Consider the following 20372-nt stretch of genomic DNA (forward strand, 5'->3'; position numbering starts at 1 on the left):
GGAGAACATGTTACAAGTGATTCGATCCACTCATCACAATGAAATCGTTATTTCTATTCCTAGGTGAATCTTCTCTTTCTGAGTCTGAAATATGATCAACAAATTAAAATTAGCTCGCTGGGTGAGAGAGCTCATTTAAAAGTCTTTCATTTCTTAAAAAATCAGCGTATATCCAGGTCTGCAATCTATTTCACGCACGTGAATTTTTCTGGCAGCGTCTCTGACAGTGCAAAACTCGTTAAAATGTACCCCTTCAAAAGCTGCAGTGGGTTCACATTACACTGAAATGTGTTTGGCTTTCTTTTCCTGGTTCTAGGTAACCATGCCTACAATTTGGGAGTAGTTGACAGAATATTGAAATACACATATTAAAACTTCAGATTCAAGTATATTTAAAAATATTTCAATTCATAGTTTACAAAGAGCCTTTCTGGAAATAAAATATCTCCGTGGAGGAAAGTGTAGCTTGGAGTAATATGTCTCCAAGTTCTGCCTTTTAAAACTTTTTTAAAAGCAACATTCAGCTAATTGAGCAAAGGTATATTTTTCTATGACAACTGTAAAATACAGTCCAGGTGGCTCTTAAGTAAATTCGTCTGTCTCTGTACAACACGACTTGGGCTCTGTACAGAATCTGTTGTTTTTGTGTGCCGTCAAGTCGATTCCGACTCATAGTGACCTTATAGGACAGATTAGAACTGCCCCACAGGGTTTCCTGGGCTGTAATCTTTGCAGGAACAGATCACAGGTCTTTCCCCCCTTCCCCCCTACCCCCCAGGAGAGGCTGGTGGGTTTGAACTGCAGACCTTTCAGTCAGCAGCCAAGGGCTTTTAACCATTGCACCACCGGGGCTCCTTATATACACAGTCTAAAGATGTATTAAAAGACAGTCCCTGACTTCAGAAGACTCTAGTTTAATTGAATAAATGAGAAAGATACATAAATAACTATAATACGAGACTGAATGAGAAAATGAAACCAAAACCAAAAACATTTCCCCTGAATGAAGATAATTAAAGGGCAGCATTAAGGCAAAGGAGAGGTGCCAATATTCCCATGTCTGCGCTACGATGCCCTGAAGACTGCACGTCAATAATCAGGTGAAGCACTTGTGTCCAGCGGAAGTACTATTTCCATCTAGACTATTATACATGTGCTATATACTCAAGGAAAGTGGACACCACTTGACTTCGTATAACCTCTTAAAGGTCAGCAGACTGCACACATAGACAGTCATATATCACTGTGTAATGGCTTCAGCGCAGCGATTCCTCTTTCACGGCAGCATTTACTGTGGCAATTGTTACCCCTCCCACAGAAGTTTACAGTCATTAGCACAATGAGGTCACATTGAACTGTTTCCAGACCCTGCTTTGCGAGGTTAAGCAGTACAAAGTCAGATGCCCAAATCAGCATTTTATCTCTGCTCTCAGTAATCATGGACTGCAGATAGGATCTCTTAAAAATAACTGGGGGAGGGCCGTGTATAGCAAATGTCTGATAAACTCTGAATGGGGACAGGTTGTCTCCAGTAACACGACTTCGCAAGATTTGGGACTTTTTTTTTTTTAATGCAGACAACATTTCTGTGAATTTTTCTTTAGGAAGAAAATAATCTTGAAGATGGGAAGACGAATGTTTGATCAATGTATCTGTTGTTGTTTGTAAAGGGAAATCGCTTTTAAACACTATGAAGCGACTAATAGACCAGTTCTCTCTAATCTCATCACAGCCAAGTCATCGATGCTTTCCTGGTTCTTGCGGGTCGGTAATGACAAGTAGATCAGTTTATTTATTTTAATTAAACTCCACTCGCTTCATGATTTACAGTGACTCACAACAAAAGTGTGTATTTGTAACCCCAGGGGTGTTAGAATAAAATTGAGACATCAGAAACTATATAAAGTAACTGGATCAACAATTTTTAAAAAATACGTATTAAGAAAAAACAAAAATGATGGTCAGGAAGAATACTATATTAGGAATATGTTTATGTATATTCACACGGTTACTATGATTCAGGTTGAAATATGATTCCAAGTTGCCTGGCAGAAAGGGTGAGATGGAAAATGTTCTCACATTGCTCTCAGGGGGACAGGGGGCACCCTTCCTTGCAGCGATTCTAAGAACAGTTTCCCGATGTGTTCTCAACATTTAGATAGCAAGTGTAGCAGCAAATTTTATATGTAAACAGCTTATGATTATTCAAATTTTAATTGTAATAAAAGTTAATTTAACTTGCTCCAGGTCTCGGTGGTTTTAAGGTTTAGTTTCTCCATTACGGACTTCTAACTTAGTGATGGTAAACGTTGTATGGGATTTTCTGGATAACCACAAATGAAATACGCAAATCATTTGGTTCTGGAATCAGTCAAGAATGCTAATAATGAAACCAAAAAAAGACCGAAAAGGAGGTGCCAATCTAAAATGTTTTGCTTTTTTGCCTTTTTAACTAAGTGTATTACAGAGAAGAGGAACAAGATATATGGAACCAATGTTTCAGAAACTAATGATTCAGGCAGCCACAGATCTCACATGTAGGATGCAGATGAAGTGTCCATCATCTTACCCATCTTGTGTTTATCACTTTTATAAAAATGAATGCCCTGCCTTGTTTGGGCACCTTTCTGCTGTTCTCTCATGTTACTCTGAGGGGCTTGAGATTGCATTTTGATTAATGCTTGTAACCTTCCAGCAGGGAGAATTTTACATATTAACATGTCCACTGTGAATTATGCCTCCAAGAAAATAGGTAGCTATTTATGACCACAGAACACACAAAACCAGAATTATGGTAGTTAGATTTACAGAGCACTCGTGGGCACTGTTTGCCTTTTCTTCCTTGAGAGCGTTCACGGTACATCCTCATACCACCCCTGGCTGATTATCCAGGCTGAAAGCACTGAGCATTTTGTTCCCGGGAATGATCAGAACTTGAAGTGCTGTGGTTCGATCATTACATCTTAAATAAGGTAATGATAACAGCGACAGGCTCAATGTCTAAGAATATTTGTGGTCAGTCATGAAATAGCTCACTATGTTAATAGAAAAACTAAACTAACAGGGCACAGAAAATACTTTCCAAATTAATGGTGACGTAATAAAAATTCTAAGTTCTTTTAACTTGGATGTAGTTTGAAAGTTTCAAGAGAAGTTTCCATTTATGGAACACAGACAAATGTGGCCCCAAATAGCACCCGAGAGAAGAGAAAGTACACAAATAGGAGAGGAAACCAAATGGTGGTGATTCTTGCCCTAAAACAGTGGGAATTGTGGGTTACCTGAAGATACCTTGCAAGTGTGGAGACCAGATGCTAACAGCCTCTGTAGAGAGCCTCAGACCCTGGTGAAGAAGTACAAACCATTCTGCTCTTGGATTTCTCTTCCTGCTTCCAGTGTTCTACGAGCATACGAGTGTGGGTGTGTGGGGTAGAAAGCAAAGAGGGGGAGAGTACGAAATAAGAACACTTTTCAGGCTTAATTGTGTCAGGTAAGCTGACTCTTGTTTGGAGACATTCAATAGTAGCAAGCAGAGCGTCCCTCAAAGCTGAGCGGGCAATGAGGGTGAGCGAGACGACAGAAACACCCTTGAGAGAAGGACCAGGTGTTTCTCTTCTAATTCTTTTTACCCCAAAGAACCTAAGTGGTGATGAAATGCAAGCATCCAGACATCATTTTTACAGCCGGGAAGGAAAGTTGAAGTCAACAGCCTGATCCTTTGGCACTTCTGATTAGAATAGACCCACTAAATTGCAAAAACTCAAAAACCAAACTGGTTGCCTTGGAGTCAATTCCGACTCATAGTGATCCTATAGGTCAGAGAAGAACTGCCCCATAGGGTTTCCAAGGAGTGGCTGGTGGGTTGAACTGCTGACTTTTTGGTTGGCAGCTGAGCTCTTAACCACTGAGCTACCTGGGTTTCAGATTGCAAAAACACTTTCACCCACTCCTGGCGTCATCTCGTGATTATAATCACTATTACCCTTTACATTTATTAATACTGTCTCACCAAGACGTCGGTGTTTTCTGTATCTTTCAGACCACGCACATAAAATAGATGGTGCCTCCAATTTACGGGTGTAGAAAGTGAAGCACATCACGACTACTAAACTCTTCTTCCTAACACACATGTAAACTGGGTGAGCCCACTGGGAAAAGAATGTAAACTAAGGAGAAAGAAGGCCCTCTCATCTCACCTTCCAATCAAATGCTCTGCTTCTAAGGCATTGGATCTGCATTTAACACAAAAGTTCGTTACAATGATTAGGGGAAACTTCTATGAATATTAATGACTAACCCCTCCTCCAATGCTATTTTCTTGCCAAGCTCTTTCAAAACTAAGGTGCTTACTTCTTACAACTGTTTCATACTCAGGGTTCCCCCTTACCACTAACAAGCTTCAGGATGCCGGCCTTTATACCACCCTGAAGGCATTCTAGAAGACCCAGCAAGACCAGGCTATAACAATAACAGCTATGTTTTAATGACCACTTAAGTTATGTGCCTAGCCCTGATGGTGCAGTGGTTAAGAGCTTGGCTGCTAGCCAAAAGGTCAACAGTTCGAATTCACCAGCTGCTCCATGGAAACCCTGTGGGGCAGTTCTACTCTGTCCTGTAGGGTCGCTGTGAGTTGGAATCGACTTGACGGCAATGGGTTTAGGTTCTTTTTTTTTTTGGTTATGTGCCAGGCACTTCACACAACGTAACTGTAATCTGCACAACATCTCTGCATTGCAAAAGTAGGTTATTATCCCTAGTTTATAAGTGAAAAACTGAGGCTCAAAGGTATGACATAAGTAACCCAAGTTTACCCGATAAGTGGCAGGGCAGGAATCGTAACACAGGTCTGCCCACCCCCACTGCCCCTTACCCCAGCATCCAGAGGACATGTTCCTTCCACTTGTTCCAAGAGGAGCCATTTTTTAACCAAAGGCCAAGCACGGCGGGACCAAAGGGCCTCATTAAACTGTTGATTATTGTTGCAAAAGAGTTTTTAAAATAACTGAAGGAGTCTGAGTGACTTATCCAGGTCTGTCTGTGGGATAAGAGACAGGACGCCTGTTTTGACCTTTACTTTGGCGAGAATCCATTTCTCTTTCAACAAAACCTAATGGTAACAACTGCTCTATTTGTATTCCCAGAAGTCATCAGTTGGTTTTGTGGTTCTAAGCATAGCAACAGGATAAAATCTTTTCAGTCTTCAATTACTCTGTATATACGTATTTGTGCATGTCTGTGTGTACACAGTCACATTGTCATTTTTATGTGTCGTTCAGTTGGTTCTGACTAATAGTGACCCTATGTACGACAGAGCGAAACATTGCCAGGTCCTGTGCCATCCTCACAATTGTTGTTATGTTTGAGCCCACTGTTGCAGCCACTGTGACAATCCATCTCATTGAGGGTCTTCCTCTTTTTTTGCTGGGCTTCTACTTTACCAAGCATGATGTCCTCTCCAGGGACTGATCCCTCCTGACAACATGTCCAAAGTATGTGAGATGAAGTCTCTCCATCCTTGCTTCTAAGGAGCATCCTGGCTGTACTTCTTCCAGACAGATATGTTTGTTCTTTTGGCAGTGCATGGTATATTCAGATGTCCTTTGCCAACACCGATATTCAAAGGCCTCAACTCTTCTTTGGTCTTTCTCATTCATTGTTCTGCTTTTTTATGCATATGAGGAGACTGAAAACACCACAGCTTGGGTCAGGGCAACCTTAGCCCTTAAAGTGACACCTTCACATGGGACTTGGCAAATTCAGAGAAATACGCAAATTTGGAAGTCACAACATGTGGGTGAGTGGATAATGTCTGTCAAAATTTTATTTTGGTGACTTTTCTCAGTTCACATTAACCTCGTATCTTTCAGGAAACAACTAAAATCTCTTCCATTGCATCCCATATGACGCTTAACCCTTATATGACTTGGGCTTACAAGTCTTTTGTCTGCCTAGCCCATTAGAAGGTTACTCCTACATACGAAGGCAGGGCTGTTCCATGTTTTGTTCTCAGTTGTATCCCTAGGGCTTAGAAGAGTGTCAGGACTCACGAAATATTTGTTAAACAAATGACTAAGTTTTGGGAACAGGTCGCGGTATATCAATTTTGTCCCCCAATCCCGGGAGTGCTATCCTATCTCATTCTGTGACCCAGGGAGGGTGGCGGGCACAGTCCTAGGTAAGGTACAGCTAATGTGCAGGCTGCAGGGATCTGTGGCAACCAGAAGCCATGCTTTGTCTAGACATTGTCCTCACAAAAGGATACACTTGTACATAAACCCCAGAATGCTTTCCCAAAGTTCTCCCAGTTTAAATGGAATTGTAAGGCGTTTTGATTATGTTGTTTGAAAAAGAAAGAAGTATAAAAATCTACCTAATACTTCAACCCTCAAATATTCAGCTTTCCTTTCTTACTGCCCCCCGCCCCCCACCACCTCTGAGAAAAACCCAAAAAACAAAATAAAAACCCTCCTTGGGTGCTAACTAAATAGCAGAAAGACTTTTGCTGATACAATGAGTTTTGCTCACAACCCCAAAACACATCGGATAAACGCAAAATGGACTTTGTTGGTTTTACGGGCAGGGAAAAGACGGAAATCTACGGTTTTCATCTATTACAATATGTGCGGAACATGAGCAGACCACCATGGCAGACCCTGCCGTGAAGAATTAGAGAGATTTGTCCAAGTTTAGGCTAAATATCTGCTGCTCAGTCTCACAGATTGGGTAATATTTGCTGACTCAGATAATATTTTTTGTAAACCTTACCCAGACATCTACACTTGTGGAGATTCATTTGTGTTCCAAGTTTCCAGCACTCTGCACCCCATTTTGGACAGGCAATATCAACTCTCCTAGTTTTTTTAGTGGTGTCGTCCCATTCACCCCTATAAATCCTGCATAACCATTTTTTGTTTTGACAATCAACAGAGGGATAGAGGAATTAATTAGAAAGAAGATTGGTTCTAGAAATATCAGCAGAGAGGAAAAGTCAGAAGCGGTATTTTACAAGGGCATATCTATCTATCTGTCTGTGTCTGTCTGTCTATCTATCTATCTATCTATCTATCTATCTATCTATCTATCTATCTATCTATCTATCTATCATCTATCTATATAAAAAAGAAAAAAATTTTTTTTCTTTTTTATATATATACACACATATTTTTATTTTCATTATGGACCGTCTTGTTGACTCCAACTAATGCTGACCCTATACGACAGAGCAGAACTACACCATAGGGGTTTTATGGAGCGACTGGTGGATTCGAACTGTCAACCATTTGGTTAGCAGCCTGAGCTTATTAATCACTTCGCCACTAGGGTATATATATATATATATATATATATACATATATAGGGAAACCCTGGTGGCATAGTGGTTAAGTGCTACAGCTGTGAACCAAAGGGTTGACAGTTCTGGAAAACTCTATGGGGCAGTTCTACTCTGTCCTGTGGGGTTGCTATGAGTCGGAATCGACTCAATGGCACTAGGTGGGTGGGTTTTATATATATATATACACACATATACATATATATATATTTTTTGGTGGAGCCACTGGATGTGGAGAAGCCCAAGAGGAAAATCTCCTGGCCTGTATAAAACATTCACAAGGAAGTGTATAAAATTTTAATGCCGGGAATAACTTTAGAGACTGGATATAGTCTAGATCAACCTGCTCATTTTATAAATAAAGAGATTGCATGGCTCTTGAAAGGTCATCCAGGTAGTAACTGGCAGAGCTGGAACACTAAAAAAGTATTAGTGACTCATACCAGTGGCAAACCTACGGTGTCACTTCACAGGGAACCAGCCTCCCTGCCATTTTTGGTGGTGTTGGCCTTTCAGAAAGAACCATGGAGAACCACAGCTCTTGGACTGTCAGCCTCAGGGGTACCACTTATTTCAGGGGCTTGCCACCATCCAATTAGCCCAGATTAGAGCAAACAGCAGGCTGGAAGCAACAAAAGGGAAGAGGGAAATGAACCGTTCTTTTTTTTTTTTTTTTGGTTTTGTTTCTTTTTTCGTGAATCTTCTTTTCACTTCAATAATAAATACTGACATGTTGTCTCCAGAAAATTCTTTATAAATAAAGGTTTGATTGTGGTGTTTTATTTTTCAAGTGCTATGTTAGCACTTTATTTGCTTGTTATAGCACCAATCAAATCCTGCCTTTTGTCACATTTAATTTTTACTCCTTTGCCTCTGACACTAGATTGTGAGCTCCTAAGACTGTTGTCAGATGCTGTCGAGTTGGTTCCGACTCATAGCAACCCTATTACAACAGAGTGAAACACTGCCCGGTCCTGCGCCATCCTCACAATAGTAGGTACGTTTGAGCCCATTGTTGCAGCCACTGTGTCTGTCCATCTCATTGAGGGACTTCCTCTTTTTCGCTGGCCCTCTACTTTACCAAGCATGATGTCCTTCTTCAGGGACTGATCCCTGCTGATAACATGTCCAAAGTACATGAGACAAAGTCTCATCATCTTCACTTCTAAGGTGCATTCTGACTCTGCTTCCAAGACAGATTTGTTTCTTCTTCTAGCAGTTCATGACACATTCAATATTCTTTGTCAATGCCATAATTCAAAGGCATCAATTCTTCTTCTTCAGTTTTCCTTATTCACTGTCCAGCTTTCGCATGCATATGAGATGATTGAAAATGCCATGACTAAGATCCAGTGCACCTTAGTCCTCAGAGTGACATCTTCCATTCGTATCACTTTGAAGAGGTTTTTTTGCAGCAGATATGCTCAGTGCAATACATCATTTGATCCCTTAACAGCTGCTTCCATGGGTGTTGATTGTGGATCCCATGTAATGGGGTGCTCTGCACATAGTAGATGCTCAGTAAATGTTTATTGATTTGGCTCCTGTCAATGTCAGTGTTTTTATTTTGATGCATAATGACAGGAGAGACTCAGCAATAAGTCTCTGTAGTTCATGAAAACCCCATCTAGCTCTATCGTCATGATTTACAAACACTGGCCCTACCCACCAAATGACATTGCACAAAGTCCCGTCCTCAGGAAACGCCAAAGTAATTTCAAGTCTGAAAACAATTCACATTCTTCTGTTCTTACGCATTTTTTTTCTTTAGAGCTTTATGTTTGCCCTCCGAACACTAGGGGAAAAATCATGTCACTGTAAGCAAATAATTTTAGAAATACTACAAGTAATTTTGCCAATGGATATTGAATTCCCAATTCAGCACTATTACTAATAATATGTCATGTTTGAAGTTCTTTGCAAACTGGAACCAAAGCCCCAGAAGATATCAAATACTTGAGATCATTCTGGAAATACAGGCTAGGTTCTTTTTTATTTTAAATCTCTGTCCTTTCCAAGTTCCAGATACTCATCTGGGCAGGTGGAGACTCTTCTAGCCCAAGATTAGCTCAGGTGTTCACAGGCACACTTCCTAAATTGATCCATTTCTGAACTTGTCAAACAGGGAGAGCGGCAAAGATAATGTTGCATATCTTTACGAACTGCAATAGTGAAGTGCTTGGATGTGACCGTTTTTATTTTAGGAACTGAGTTTAGCCTTATAAATTCCGACTCATAGCGGCCCTATAGGACAGAGCAGGATTGCAACAACTACTTACAAAATTATCAATTAGTCTTCTGGTGTCATACGGATGTAAACCAAAAAACAAAGCCTGTTGCCCTCGAGTCAATACCGACTCATAGCGACCCTATAGGACAGAGCAGAACTGCCCCATTGAGCTTCCAAAGAGCACCTGGTGGATTTGAACTGCTGACCTTTTGGTTAGCAGCCGTGACACTTAACCACTATGCTACCAGGGTTTCCTAACTTTAACCATCTTCGGGAAGGATATTTGGCAATATTTGTTAGTAGATACTCTGTACATGCTACCCGTTATCAATTGTAAGTATTTTTTAAAAAGGAAACTATTCCAATTTGTAAGAAACATTCTCAGATGATACATTTACCCACAGGGTATCGTTTTTGATGATTTTTTTTTTTTATGAGTTTATAAAGATAGGATTTGATAGCTGATTAAAACACCAACCATACGTACCCACCCACTTCCCTTTTGTTCCTAGCTGGGACACTAAGCATTTTCTGATATTTGCAGCTCCAGTTTTAGCACCTGACAATACATTTCCTTCAGTATAAACCCGGGCATCAGCCCAATAGGCAGTCTCTCCTGCAGGCACCTTGGTGTTGCAAGGCTTCAAAATGTTGTGCAAGAATTGAAATGTACTGACATTTCCATTTGGGAATTGCATCCAGCCTGCTTCTAGTTTAATGAGAACAGAACAGGCCTTCCATCACACAGTCCCACACTGTACTCCATACCTCTTTTGGCACATTGCTTCCCTCATTTATTATAACCTCTCTTGTCTACCTTCTGGTGTTGTTACATAATGCAACGTCACCGGGCTTCACCTTTGGTTCTCCCAGTGCCCAAGGACACCTGGACTCTGTCAGTGTCCAAAATAGTAGTTGGATGACTGAATGAAAGAATAAATGAACGGTTAAATGAACGCACAAATGAATCCAGTGCCTCACTGGCATCTTATTGTGTTAGTTGTTGGCACAGAGTCAATTAGTATATTTTCATTTGCTCACTCATTCATTAACTCCGTTTTAACTGATAATCTTTGATGTGCTCAGCACTGTACTGGGTACAGAAGTGTTAGTGGCTGTCATGGATTGAATTGTGTCCCCCCAGAATATGTGTCAAGTTGGTTAGGCCATGATTCCCAGTATTGTGTGGTTGTCCTCCATCTTGTGATTGTAATTTTCCTACATGTTATAAATCCTAATCTCTGCCTGTGGTTAATGAGGTAAGATTAGACTATGTTAAAGAGAATTAGGGTGGGATGTAACACCCCTACTGGGGTCACATCCCTGATCCAATGTAAAGGGAGTTTCCCTGGGGTGTGGCCTACATCATCTTTTATCTTACGAGAGATAAAAGGAAAGGGAAGTGAGCAGAGGGGACCTCATACCACCAAGCAGCAAGAGCCAGGAGAAAAGCACGTCCTTTGGACCTGGGGTCCCTGTGCTGAGAAGCTCCTAGTCCAGGGGAAGGCTGATGACAAGGATCTTTCTCTAGAGCCGACAGAGAAAGAAAGCCTTCCCCTGGAGTTGACGCCCTGAATATGGACTTTCAGCCTACTAGATGTGAATAAACTTCTGTTTGGTAAAGCCATCAACCTGTGGTATTTCTGTTATAGCAGCACTAGATAACTAAGACAGTGGTCAAAAAGAATTGCTCCTGTTCTCTAGGAGCTAAGAACCTGGTAAGACAAAGTCGACGCAAGCAGTTCTAGGGATTTAAGTCCACAAACACATATGTTGCTAAATATGTCACACACGCCTGTTTAATTGAAAAATAAACAAACTAACCTTTAACAGGAGGTACTGATGTTACTAGCAAGCAGAGAGTAAGAACGTTGGAACGACATGAACGAAAGTGATTCCTGGTATCTTATATTTGCCTATGACAGGTTTGAGAGAAGTGCTATATGATGAATTTATGAAAGGGATGGAGTTGTGGGATACCCGACTGATAGAAAAAAGGGAAGGCTCTGGGCAGAAGGTAAAATTCTGGGGATAGAGTAAGGCCTAAGAGAAAGATTGAAAAGCCATGTTACTTAGACTAAGGTGTTATTGAGAATTTTGTCCACAAACAAAGTAGGGTGGACATGCAATAATGAAAGAAGAAAACAAAAATGGAGGTAGTCTGAGGATGTCTTAGTGGAAAAAATTCAAATTTGGCTGAATTCCTGACCTAGATTTTTAGCATAATTCTCTTAAACGCTCTTAAAGATACTCAATGGAGGGAAGCCATTATACTTTTAAACATTTTCATAAGTCAGACTCTTTCTCCCAACCCAACAAAGGAGGGGGTGGGGAGGCTCACTTCTGAATGAACACAAACAAACAAACAAACAAACAAAACCCAAACCTGTTGTGGTTGAGTTGATTCCAACTCATGGTGACCCTATAGAACAGAGTAGAACTGCCCCACAGGGTTTCCAAGTAGCACCTGGTGGATTTGAACTGCCAACCTTTTGGTTAGCAGCCACAGCTCTTAACCACTCCACCACCAGGGCTCCATGAACACACTGGAAACTGGAATATACATACTCGTCCTTGTCCACTTTTTCTCGGAGCTTCTTTAGTTGTTTACTTTGGCCGAACTTCAAATTTTGAATTATGTTTTCAAAGTATTCCTCTTCCTTGTAGTCCAACTATATTATGCAAAAGATTTTGGGAGAAGTATTAAAACAGGTATCTTCAAAATTTTTGCTAAAAATTATAGTGGATATTTTCTTAAATTCTAGTATCAGACACACCTCTCTATACCAATATGAATTCTTACACAGTGGATGATGATAACAGGACATTTCTATTTAGTAGTGTCACTTATGTGTCAGGGGGAGCCCTGGTGGCACAGTTCTCATGTGGTTGGCTGCTAACTGAAAGGTCAGTGGTTCAAACTCACCAGTGAGTCTGTGGAAGAATAGACCTGAAGATCTGCTCCTGTAAAGATTACAGCCTAGGAAACCCTATGAGGCAGTTCTACTTTGTAATATAGGGTTGCTATGAGTCAGAATCAACTTAACTGCACACAACAACATCAACAATAACGCATCAGGCCCTGTTTTCGGCATTGCCATTGTGTCGATTCTGACTCACAGTGACCCTACAGGGCAGAGAAGAACTGTTCCATAGGGTTTTGAAGGAGCTTTTTGTTAGCAGTTGAACTCTTAACCACTGTTCTACCAAAAAAAAAAAAAACCAAACCCGCTGCTGTTGAGTCGATTTTGACTCATAGCAACTCTATAGAATAGAGTTCAACTGCCCCATAGGGTTTCCAAGGAGCCCCTGCTGGATACGAACTGCTGACCTTTTGGTTAGCAGCCGTGGCTCTTAACCACTATGCCACCAGGGTTTCCAATGTGCTACCAGGGCCCCTTAAACACGTATTGCTTTCATTTAATTCTTATAATAATCCTCCGAAGTAAGGGCTGTTGGATCCATTTTAGACTTGAGAAAACTGAGCACAGAGTAATTAAGTCACTTGCCCAAACTAGTGAGTGGTACAGCTGGGATTTGAACCCAAGGAGTTTGGTTTTGCATCTAGGCTCTTAGTCACTATTCTTCTGCCTTCAGGCACCCCCCCAAGACTTGCCCTCTGGAGCAAGCTCATTTAAAAGAGATAGCTATGCTATTATGCCAATGGAAAGGGAAGAGTGGGCATTGTGGCTTACAAATCTCACCTTTGGCAAGAAATCACTGGGTAAGGAATGACTGTCATCCCTGGACCTGGGCAAGGTGTGCCTCATTGTCACCAGGGTTTCAACTAGTGATGGTGGCCACAATGTTAACAACAGGGCCCTCAGCTGAGTCTGAAATCACTTCTGCAGTGACGTTAACCTTTCTTCTCTTTTAATTGTTACATAATCAGGGGAGAATAAAACTGTTTTCAGCTCTAAAATCATCTTTTTTTTTTTTGTCTTTTAAATACGAAATACATGACCTGGTTTATCCAGTAGGGGATACTTAGAAAATGGAAGGAAACTAGAAGATTTGACTTGTCAGGCCTGTTTAAGATGTGATAAGAAGCTTGAGGGCTACCTGTTGTCCAGCCCAGTTTTATATCTGGGCCACTTACGCCCACCCCTGGAAAATAATATTAACTGTGCCCATCAAATACAGTACAGGCCAATGAAACAAAAAGCTAACTAAATAAGCAATGTTCTGACTTCAGGGTAAAAGGCTTCAGGTTTGGAGATCTACACTTGCAAGCCACTTCACGTTTTTGAAGCCCTGTAGCTGGAAATGACACTGTCGCTGGCCCCAGGAATCGCTACCCCGGAATCTTTATAAGCCTGGGGACTTACCTCGAGGTACTCCTTGTTCAGTTTGCTATCATCTGAGATAAGGTCATCAGGGTAGCCGATCCTTTCCTTGATTGCTAAGGCCTGTGAAAACCATAATGTAAGGATGGTTATCTAACTTTCCAGCACAAACACTACACTTCAGCCATTACTAGCAACTAAGTAACTTGATCCATACTGCTTACAAAAAAGAAAAAGATTCCGGCAACCCTCAAACAGAGGCCTTTGCATTGGGTTCTTTCGGGAGTTCAAAATAAACTAAAATAGGTCTGAAATTTAGCTTCTAATGCCTAATTCTCTTAGACTACAGCTTTCCCAAGGAAACAAAAGCTGACAAGCCATTGTTCCACATATATTGTACTTTTACGAATTTCTTCTCTGAAAGACTTTTTTCCTTCAATTCTACAGAAGGGATCATATTTAGAGCCTCCATTCTAACAGCTTGTAATTATCTCTCTGCTTTGGTGATTTGGCTGAGAAAACAGGTGAGTTTACAGGTTTAGTGCTAATATTCATCCTGGGAGTTTTGTTCTCTTTTGGTCTCTGAAGCCCTGGTGGCATAGCTGTTAAGAGCTACGGCTGCTAACCAAAAGGTAGGCAGTTCAAATCCACCAGCTGCTCATTGCAAACTCTATGGGGCAATTCTACCCTGTCCTACAGGGTTGCTATGAGTCAGAATCGGGTTTGTGTTTTTTTTTGGTCTCTAAAATGAGAATACCTATCTTCTCAAAGTTAAATGAACAAAAATAATAATTAATTGAGTGAAAGAGAAGTTTTGCCCTATTATACCAGCACATATTTACTACTTTTTTTTATTGCTTATTATTTCTAATTTTTTTAAAACTGTTGACTTTTATTATCATTGCCACTTACTTTAAAAAAAAAAAACACTACTTGCTATTTCTATTTTAATTTCGTTCTAATTTTTTTAGTTGTTTGACTTTTGGGTACATAATATTACCTTGCTCTTGAATCATTTAATTAATTTAAAATTTTCATGGGAATTCAAGCGTGTATCTCGGAGTCATTTGGTTTGCCATCCAGTGGGTGTGGTTTTGGTTTACAAATCTGTTACATAAGCCCGTGATTGACCCAATGCAACGGACAGCATGTGTGTCACTGAAGTCAGTCAGGTCCAGCCCGTTTTCTTGTAGTTTTTCACACCGTGGGCTACTTAAAAAGCAACTTCCTAGGTATAAAATCAGTCTCCTCTCACTGGTACTTTATTCCCTAGAAGACATTTCCCCAAAGAGTATCGTATTTTACGTAAATAATGCCTGCTTTCTGCGTTTGCCTGCACCCCCACCCCATCGAGGCAGCGCCGTAAGCGCACTATGCTATTTTTTTTTTTTTACAGCAACACATGGGAGAGGACTGGCATGGCAGCATTTGAGAGGTGCCTCCCAGGGGAGGCAAACAAATGCAGAAACCTCACTGCCGTCGAGAGGATTCCAACTCATAGTGACCCCATAGGACAGAGTGGAATTGCCCCATAGAGTTTCCAACGAGTGGCTGGTGGATTCCAACTGGGGACCTTTTGGTTAGCAGCCAAGCTAAAAAAAAATCTTTTAATTCATCACATGTCCACCACACAGATTTTCCTCTTGCTTTCTGATGTCATCTTTAAACAAAAAGAAAATGGGAGTACTTTCAAAGTTTTAAATTGAACATGGGGAATGGGTGCTGGTTGCAAAGAGATAGTGAAAGATGAAAATCATGGAAAAATTATTTATCAACAAAAAATGTTCTTGGAAACATTAACATCTTGAAGGAGCTTGTGTTTTTTTAGGGCAATCTTTGATTACATTTTTCCTAACCTCTTTTACAGTTAATCTTTTGCCATAATGAAATTTCTCTTTGATAGTTAGCTTTGCCTTGCTTTTTACCTTTTCTTCAGCTTTCTTTTTTGTTTCAGCATCCATCCAAGTGAGGTCATCTAAAGTCTGAATAAAAACTTCCCGGATCTGTGTAATTAAATCCTCAACCTCAAAGCAAAAGAACAAAAGACAAATTTAGGCCATGAATTTATTCTTTGTAACGTGAATTTTTTAAAAACAGAGCTGCAAGCTGTCTTTATGCGACTCAATAACATGTTAAGAAATGTAAGTTTACAGACAAACCACGATCTAAACAAATGGACACAGTGGAACATGAGGTTCTTAAATCATATTTGCCACTGTTAACACTGCTGATTCAATAGGTCTTACTCTGTCCTAATAGGTTGCTATGAGTTGGAATGACTTGACAGCAACGGTTTCTTTTTTTTAAAATACATACATAAAAAAAAAAAAAATACTCAGAATGTAATAGCTCCCACTCTCATATAAGAAGCACTAAGAAAAAACATCTATTAGCTGTCAGTACCGTTAGTTAAGGATGAGGTACCTTTGGATAGGTTCTTTGCCATATCTTTACGTTCCACTGTTTCTCCCTCAGTGACAATAAAAAATGGAGTGCATTTGTTATACTTCAAATAAGCCCTAGTTTACCTTCTACGTTTTTCAAGAAAACATGTATTCTTGGTCAATTTTGCTAAGAGAAGAGTTTATTATCAATAGAACATGGGCAGAGTTCTCTGAATACACTGCTCCTGGAAAATGGAGCACTGGTTTTGGACTAAACAATATTAGGAGAAAACCCTTGGGAGGAGAGTGAGATTTGTTGAGAAACAATGGCAAATAATGATTCAGAGGCTTTCTGCCCAGTTAGTAAAATCTTAGCCAAGTTATGGACTACTGAATTGTCCATCAGTGCAAACACATAACTGATAGTTTCTTGTACTGCAGACGTTACCAGGTGTTTACTCTCCCCAGCAAAGGCTGCTTCCACGTAAAGCCTTCCCACAGCATTTTCCATGTTCCCATTGACGTAGTTTGCACAACGCCTCCAGGCTGCAGTTTCAGATGTTGTGCCATAAATCGCCTGTGGAAGGGAAAAAGGAAATGGGGCTTGACCAAGAGTAGACAGTTGGAAGATAGGTTAAGAGCACACATTTCAGAAGGTTCTATTCTTTAGGTCTCCAAGCTCTTGCAGTATTGATTACTTCTCACCACGCACATGTCCCTACCCTACGATAAAATGCAATCTGACTGGATTATTCATTTATAGATGACTCAGAAGCATATGTTTTCAGTAGCATATCCCAGGACAACTTTGGCCATTACAAGTTAATATCCTCCTAATAGCCTTAGAAAAAGAAAGAAAGAAAAACCATACTGTCACCACTGCATAAACATAAATGGGAAGTAATCTTCAAGAAATATACCAGAGGGGACATCTGCTATACAAGAAAACACATTCCGGCTCCTTAATGTGTTAGCTAAATTTCAAGGTATTTAGAAGAACTATATATGAAGGACCAATAGGGGATTAATTTAGGTCAGGGAGATTTGGCAGAACACCACCTTTGCATTCTTTAATTTTAAAAATGTTGCCTACATTTTCTTTTAAAGGGTAAACACTGAAAAACTTTCCATCAGAGAGTGATTTTCTTTTCAAGACACCAAGCAATATGTTAGGAAGAATCCCTTCTTCCTCAGTCTCTCCTCACCTCTCCCCTCACAACAGGGCTAAGATGATGACTGTTTAAATGGTGTCGGTACAGCCTAAGAAAAGACCCGAAGATTATCTCCAGGCAGGTGTACTTTCATCGATTCGTCCAGGTGGATGTAGTCCATCCGTGTATCTCTAGTCGGCTACGAGCGCCTGAAAATTACGTTCATTGGAAGGTTCCACTGCAATTGCTTTTAACACAACCAAAACCGAGAGCGTTCTTTCATGAATGGCTCCAATAACGAAATGTAGCTCATGACCCTACAACGCAATCATGGTGCCACAGTAGACAATCATAAGGTGGCAAAAGCCCACAAAAACAGACTCCTTTCCCTAGGCAGAATATCTTAAATATGGCCAAAAGAGCCAACAGCTGGCATTTTGTCTCTTGGCAAAGTCCACTACATTCTAGCGGTGTACATGGGGTAACCATGTATCTCTTTATGCTTTAAGTCTTAAGAAAAGAGAGATTTTTTCTTCACCTTGCGGAAAGCATTTCTGGACTCCTTGTAGTTTCGGCTGAGGCTGCTTACAAGATCCATTATGAACCGCCAGGACATTAAATTTTGAAGATCTCTGTATAAAAAAACCCACCACCCAGCAACAGAAAAGATGAGGCTGCAAAGCTTCTAAAGAGTGATATGAAATGTAAACTTTGAGGATGTGGGCACTCTGACATACCTACCTGGCAGAATATTTGGTAAGAATGAGCTTAAGTTTGGTTAAATATTCTGGAGCATAAACAACCACATTTTCTTCATTTGAAATACTAATATTCACTGTTGACATGATTTCATTTGTGAAATCTGACCAGCTGAATGGCTGGAAAAAAACAAAAAACAGGCATAAAACATTCAGTGATCACAGATTTCTCTTCTTGGTTCCAAGATTCAAATTTGATTAGAGGGTTAGACGTTCAAAGGTGTCAGTAACACCACTATGTAATTACAGCACGGCCAACTTGTTATTTGTTTGGGATTTTTCCTCAATTGTTCAGTCAGTTTTGAATAAAAATTAATTCTGCAGCATGATTATTCAGATAGCAGAATTTATAACACAAAACCTCGAATGTAGAGATATACAACTAGAAATTAGACTAATGTCATCACCTTGGATTAATAAAAGAAAGAAAACGGAAGAGGCAGCTTTAAAAATATAGCTTCCTACATTCAACAGCAACGGGTTTATGGGTTACATGATGAATGTAATTAATATCACTGAATTGTACATGTAAAAATCGTTGGAATGGTAAATATTTTGCTATATGTTTTTACCACAAAAAGTTTAAAGCTTCCTTGCTTTTTGCAAAAATTAAAATATGCATGTATCATATATTACATACATATTTCAATACAAACAAAATACAGTGTTTATCTTTTAAACGTAGATATTAAAAAATAAACCAGGAAGACAATGCATCTCAGTGGAGATCCCGCTGTAAGTGAAAACACTCTCTTGGTATACCAGAGGTGGTGCCCTTATACAGACAACACAAATGGTCCAGTAAAGCCAAACAAAACACACGTTTGAAACCATCAATATTCAGTCTACGTGGCTCCTCATGCAATTTTTATGCTTAGAAGGTAGGTTTGGAGTTGCCAAAAGAAATCTTGACTCCCTTTTCTTTTTTTAAATGGGAAATGTATTTACTCAATCATCAATGGAAATCTAAGAAGGCATAAGTGGAGATGGTGCAAACCCTGTTGATTTGTTTAAACTCGTATTTTAGCGTCGGAGACTAAGAAGATTAGCAGTCTCTTGTTGCTGTGTGCCGTCAAGTTGATTCCAACTCACAACTCACAGCGACCCTATAGGACGGTGTAGAAATGCCCCCTAGGGTTTCCAAGGAGTGTCTTGTAGACCTGAACTGCGGCCTTTTGGTTAGCAGCCGTAGCTGTTAACCACTACACTACCAGGGTTTCCCTATCAATATCTTAAGTTCTATTATTCGAGGAATATGTAAATAAACTGATCACACACTAAGTATGAGGTGCTATGATGTACTTTTCTTGATTTCCTTTGGTGGTTCAGATCATTCTTTCAAAATGTATTTATTAGGCATTTAAAATGCTGTAAGTAAGCAATGCTTAACTCAAGAGGTTATGCCCTTAAAGTCCTTGTTTACAACAATTAGTGCTAAGGAGAACGGCCCCGTCACTGAATGTGGTGGCTTTTACCTTTTCCTATGAATGCTGCCACCTTTTCTGGTCACGTGTACAAAAAAGTACACAAGAATAAACGCATAGCCCCCAAAAGAGTGGTTAGATACTAGCTAATGAGTTACAGACAAGCCAAAAGATGACAACTGCTGATTATAAATGCAATCTAAGACAAAGTTTATTCTTATCGCTTGGGGTCTAACTCTCCATTCTTTTGCTCTGAACATCTCCATAGATGGTCTTAATGAGAACATGGCAAGCTCTACGAATAAATTCTTTTTCTCAAGAGTGAAAAAGAAATCTAGTGCCTTTTTTGTTGGCTCTTCAAGTGAGGTAACTCTATACTGGTCTCTCAGAAAGATTTTCTGTCCTATTCTATGATAGTTTCAATATTATTGTACAGTTGTCTTGCAAGGAATTTTACCTTTGAAATTCATCTCTAGCTTCATATAAATGATTTCACATGAGAGTTCTGGGTGTTGTCATGAAGTCACCAAAGTGGTTGGTGTTATCTAAATTCATTTTGAAGTTCAATAAATAGTAAGTATATTTTAGGAAACAGCTTTTCAATGTTATAATTTTAGGAAATGGCAGAATAAGAGGGCACAAAACTTGCTACTTACCTTCCCATCAATCTCTAATGAGAAGTTATTTTGGACCTGGGCCAATGTCATTTTATTATAGAGAAGCATTGGATCGTTTCGGTCTTCAGATTTAGTTGTAGCCTATGGGTTTAAATTTTTATTGTTATTTTAGGACTAAAAATTCTTTAGAAA

The 20372-nt window shown here is 39.9% G+C and overlaps 1 protein-coding gene across 4 annotated transcripts in view; it reads right to left on the bottom strand.

Annotated features, from left to right (window-relative positions):
• Window positions 1-20372, bottom strand: part of MME (membrane metalloendopeptidase) — a 134536-nt gene that overhangs the window by 23689 nt on the left and 90475 nt on the right. For all 4 annotated transcript variants that reach the window (XM_049867423.1, XM_049867420.1, XM_049867422.1 and 1 more), the window contains exons 10-16: window positions 20220-20321; window positions 18123-18259; window positions 17920-18013; window positions 16679-16807; window positions 15772-15870; window positions 13889-13969; window positions 12129-12232 (exon numbers count right to left, since the gene is read on the bottom strand). In XM_049867423.1, the coding sequence (XP_049723380.1) occupies window positions 12129-12232; window positions 13889-13969; window positions 15772-15870; window positions 16679-16807; window positions 17920-18013; window positions 18123-18259; window positions 20220-20321 (746 nt within the window). The remainder of the gene's footprint in view (window positions 1-12128; window positions 12233-13888; window positions 13970-15771; window positions 15871-16678; window positions 16808-17919; window positions 18014-18122; window positions 18260-20219; window positions 20322-20372) is intronic.

Source organism: Elephas maximus, chromosome 23, assembly GCF_024166365.1.
Source record: "Elephas maximus indicus isolate mEleMax1 chromosome 23, mEleMax1 primary haplotype, whole genome shotgun sequence".
Lineage (NCBI taxonomy): Eukaryota > Metazoa > Chordata > Mammalia > Proboscidea > Elephantidae > Elephas > Elephas maximus.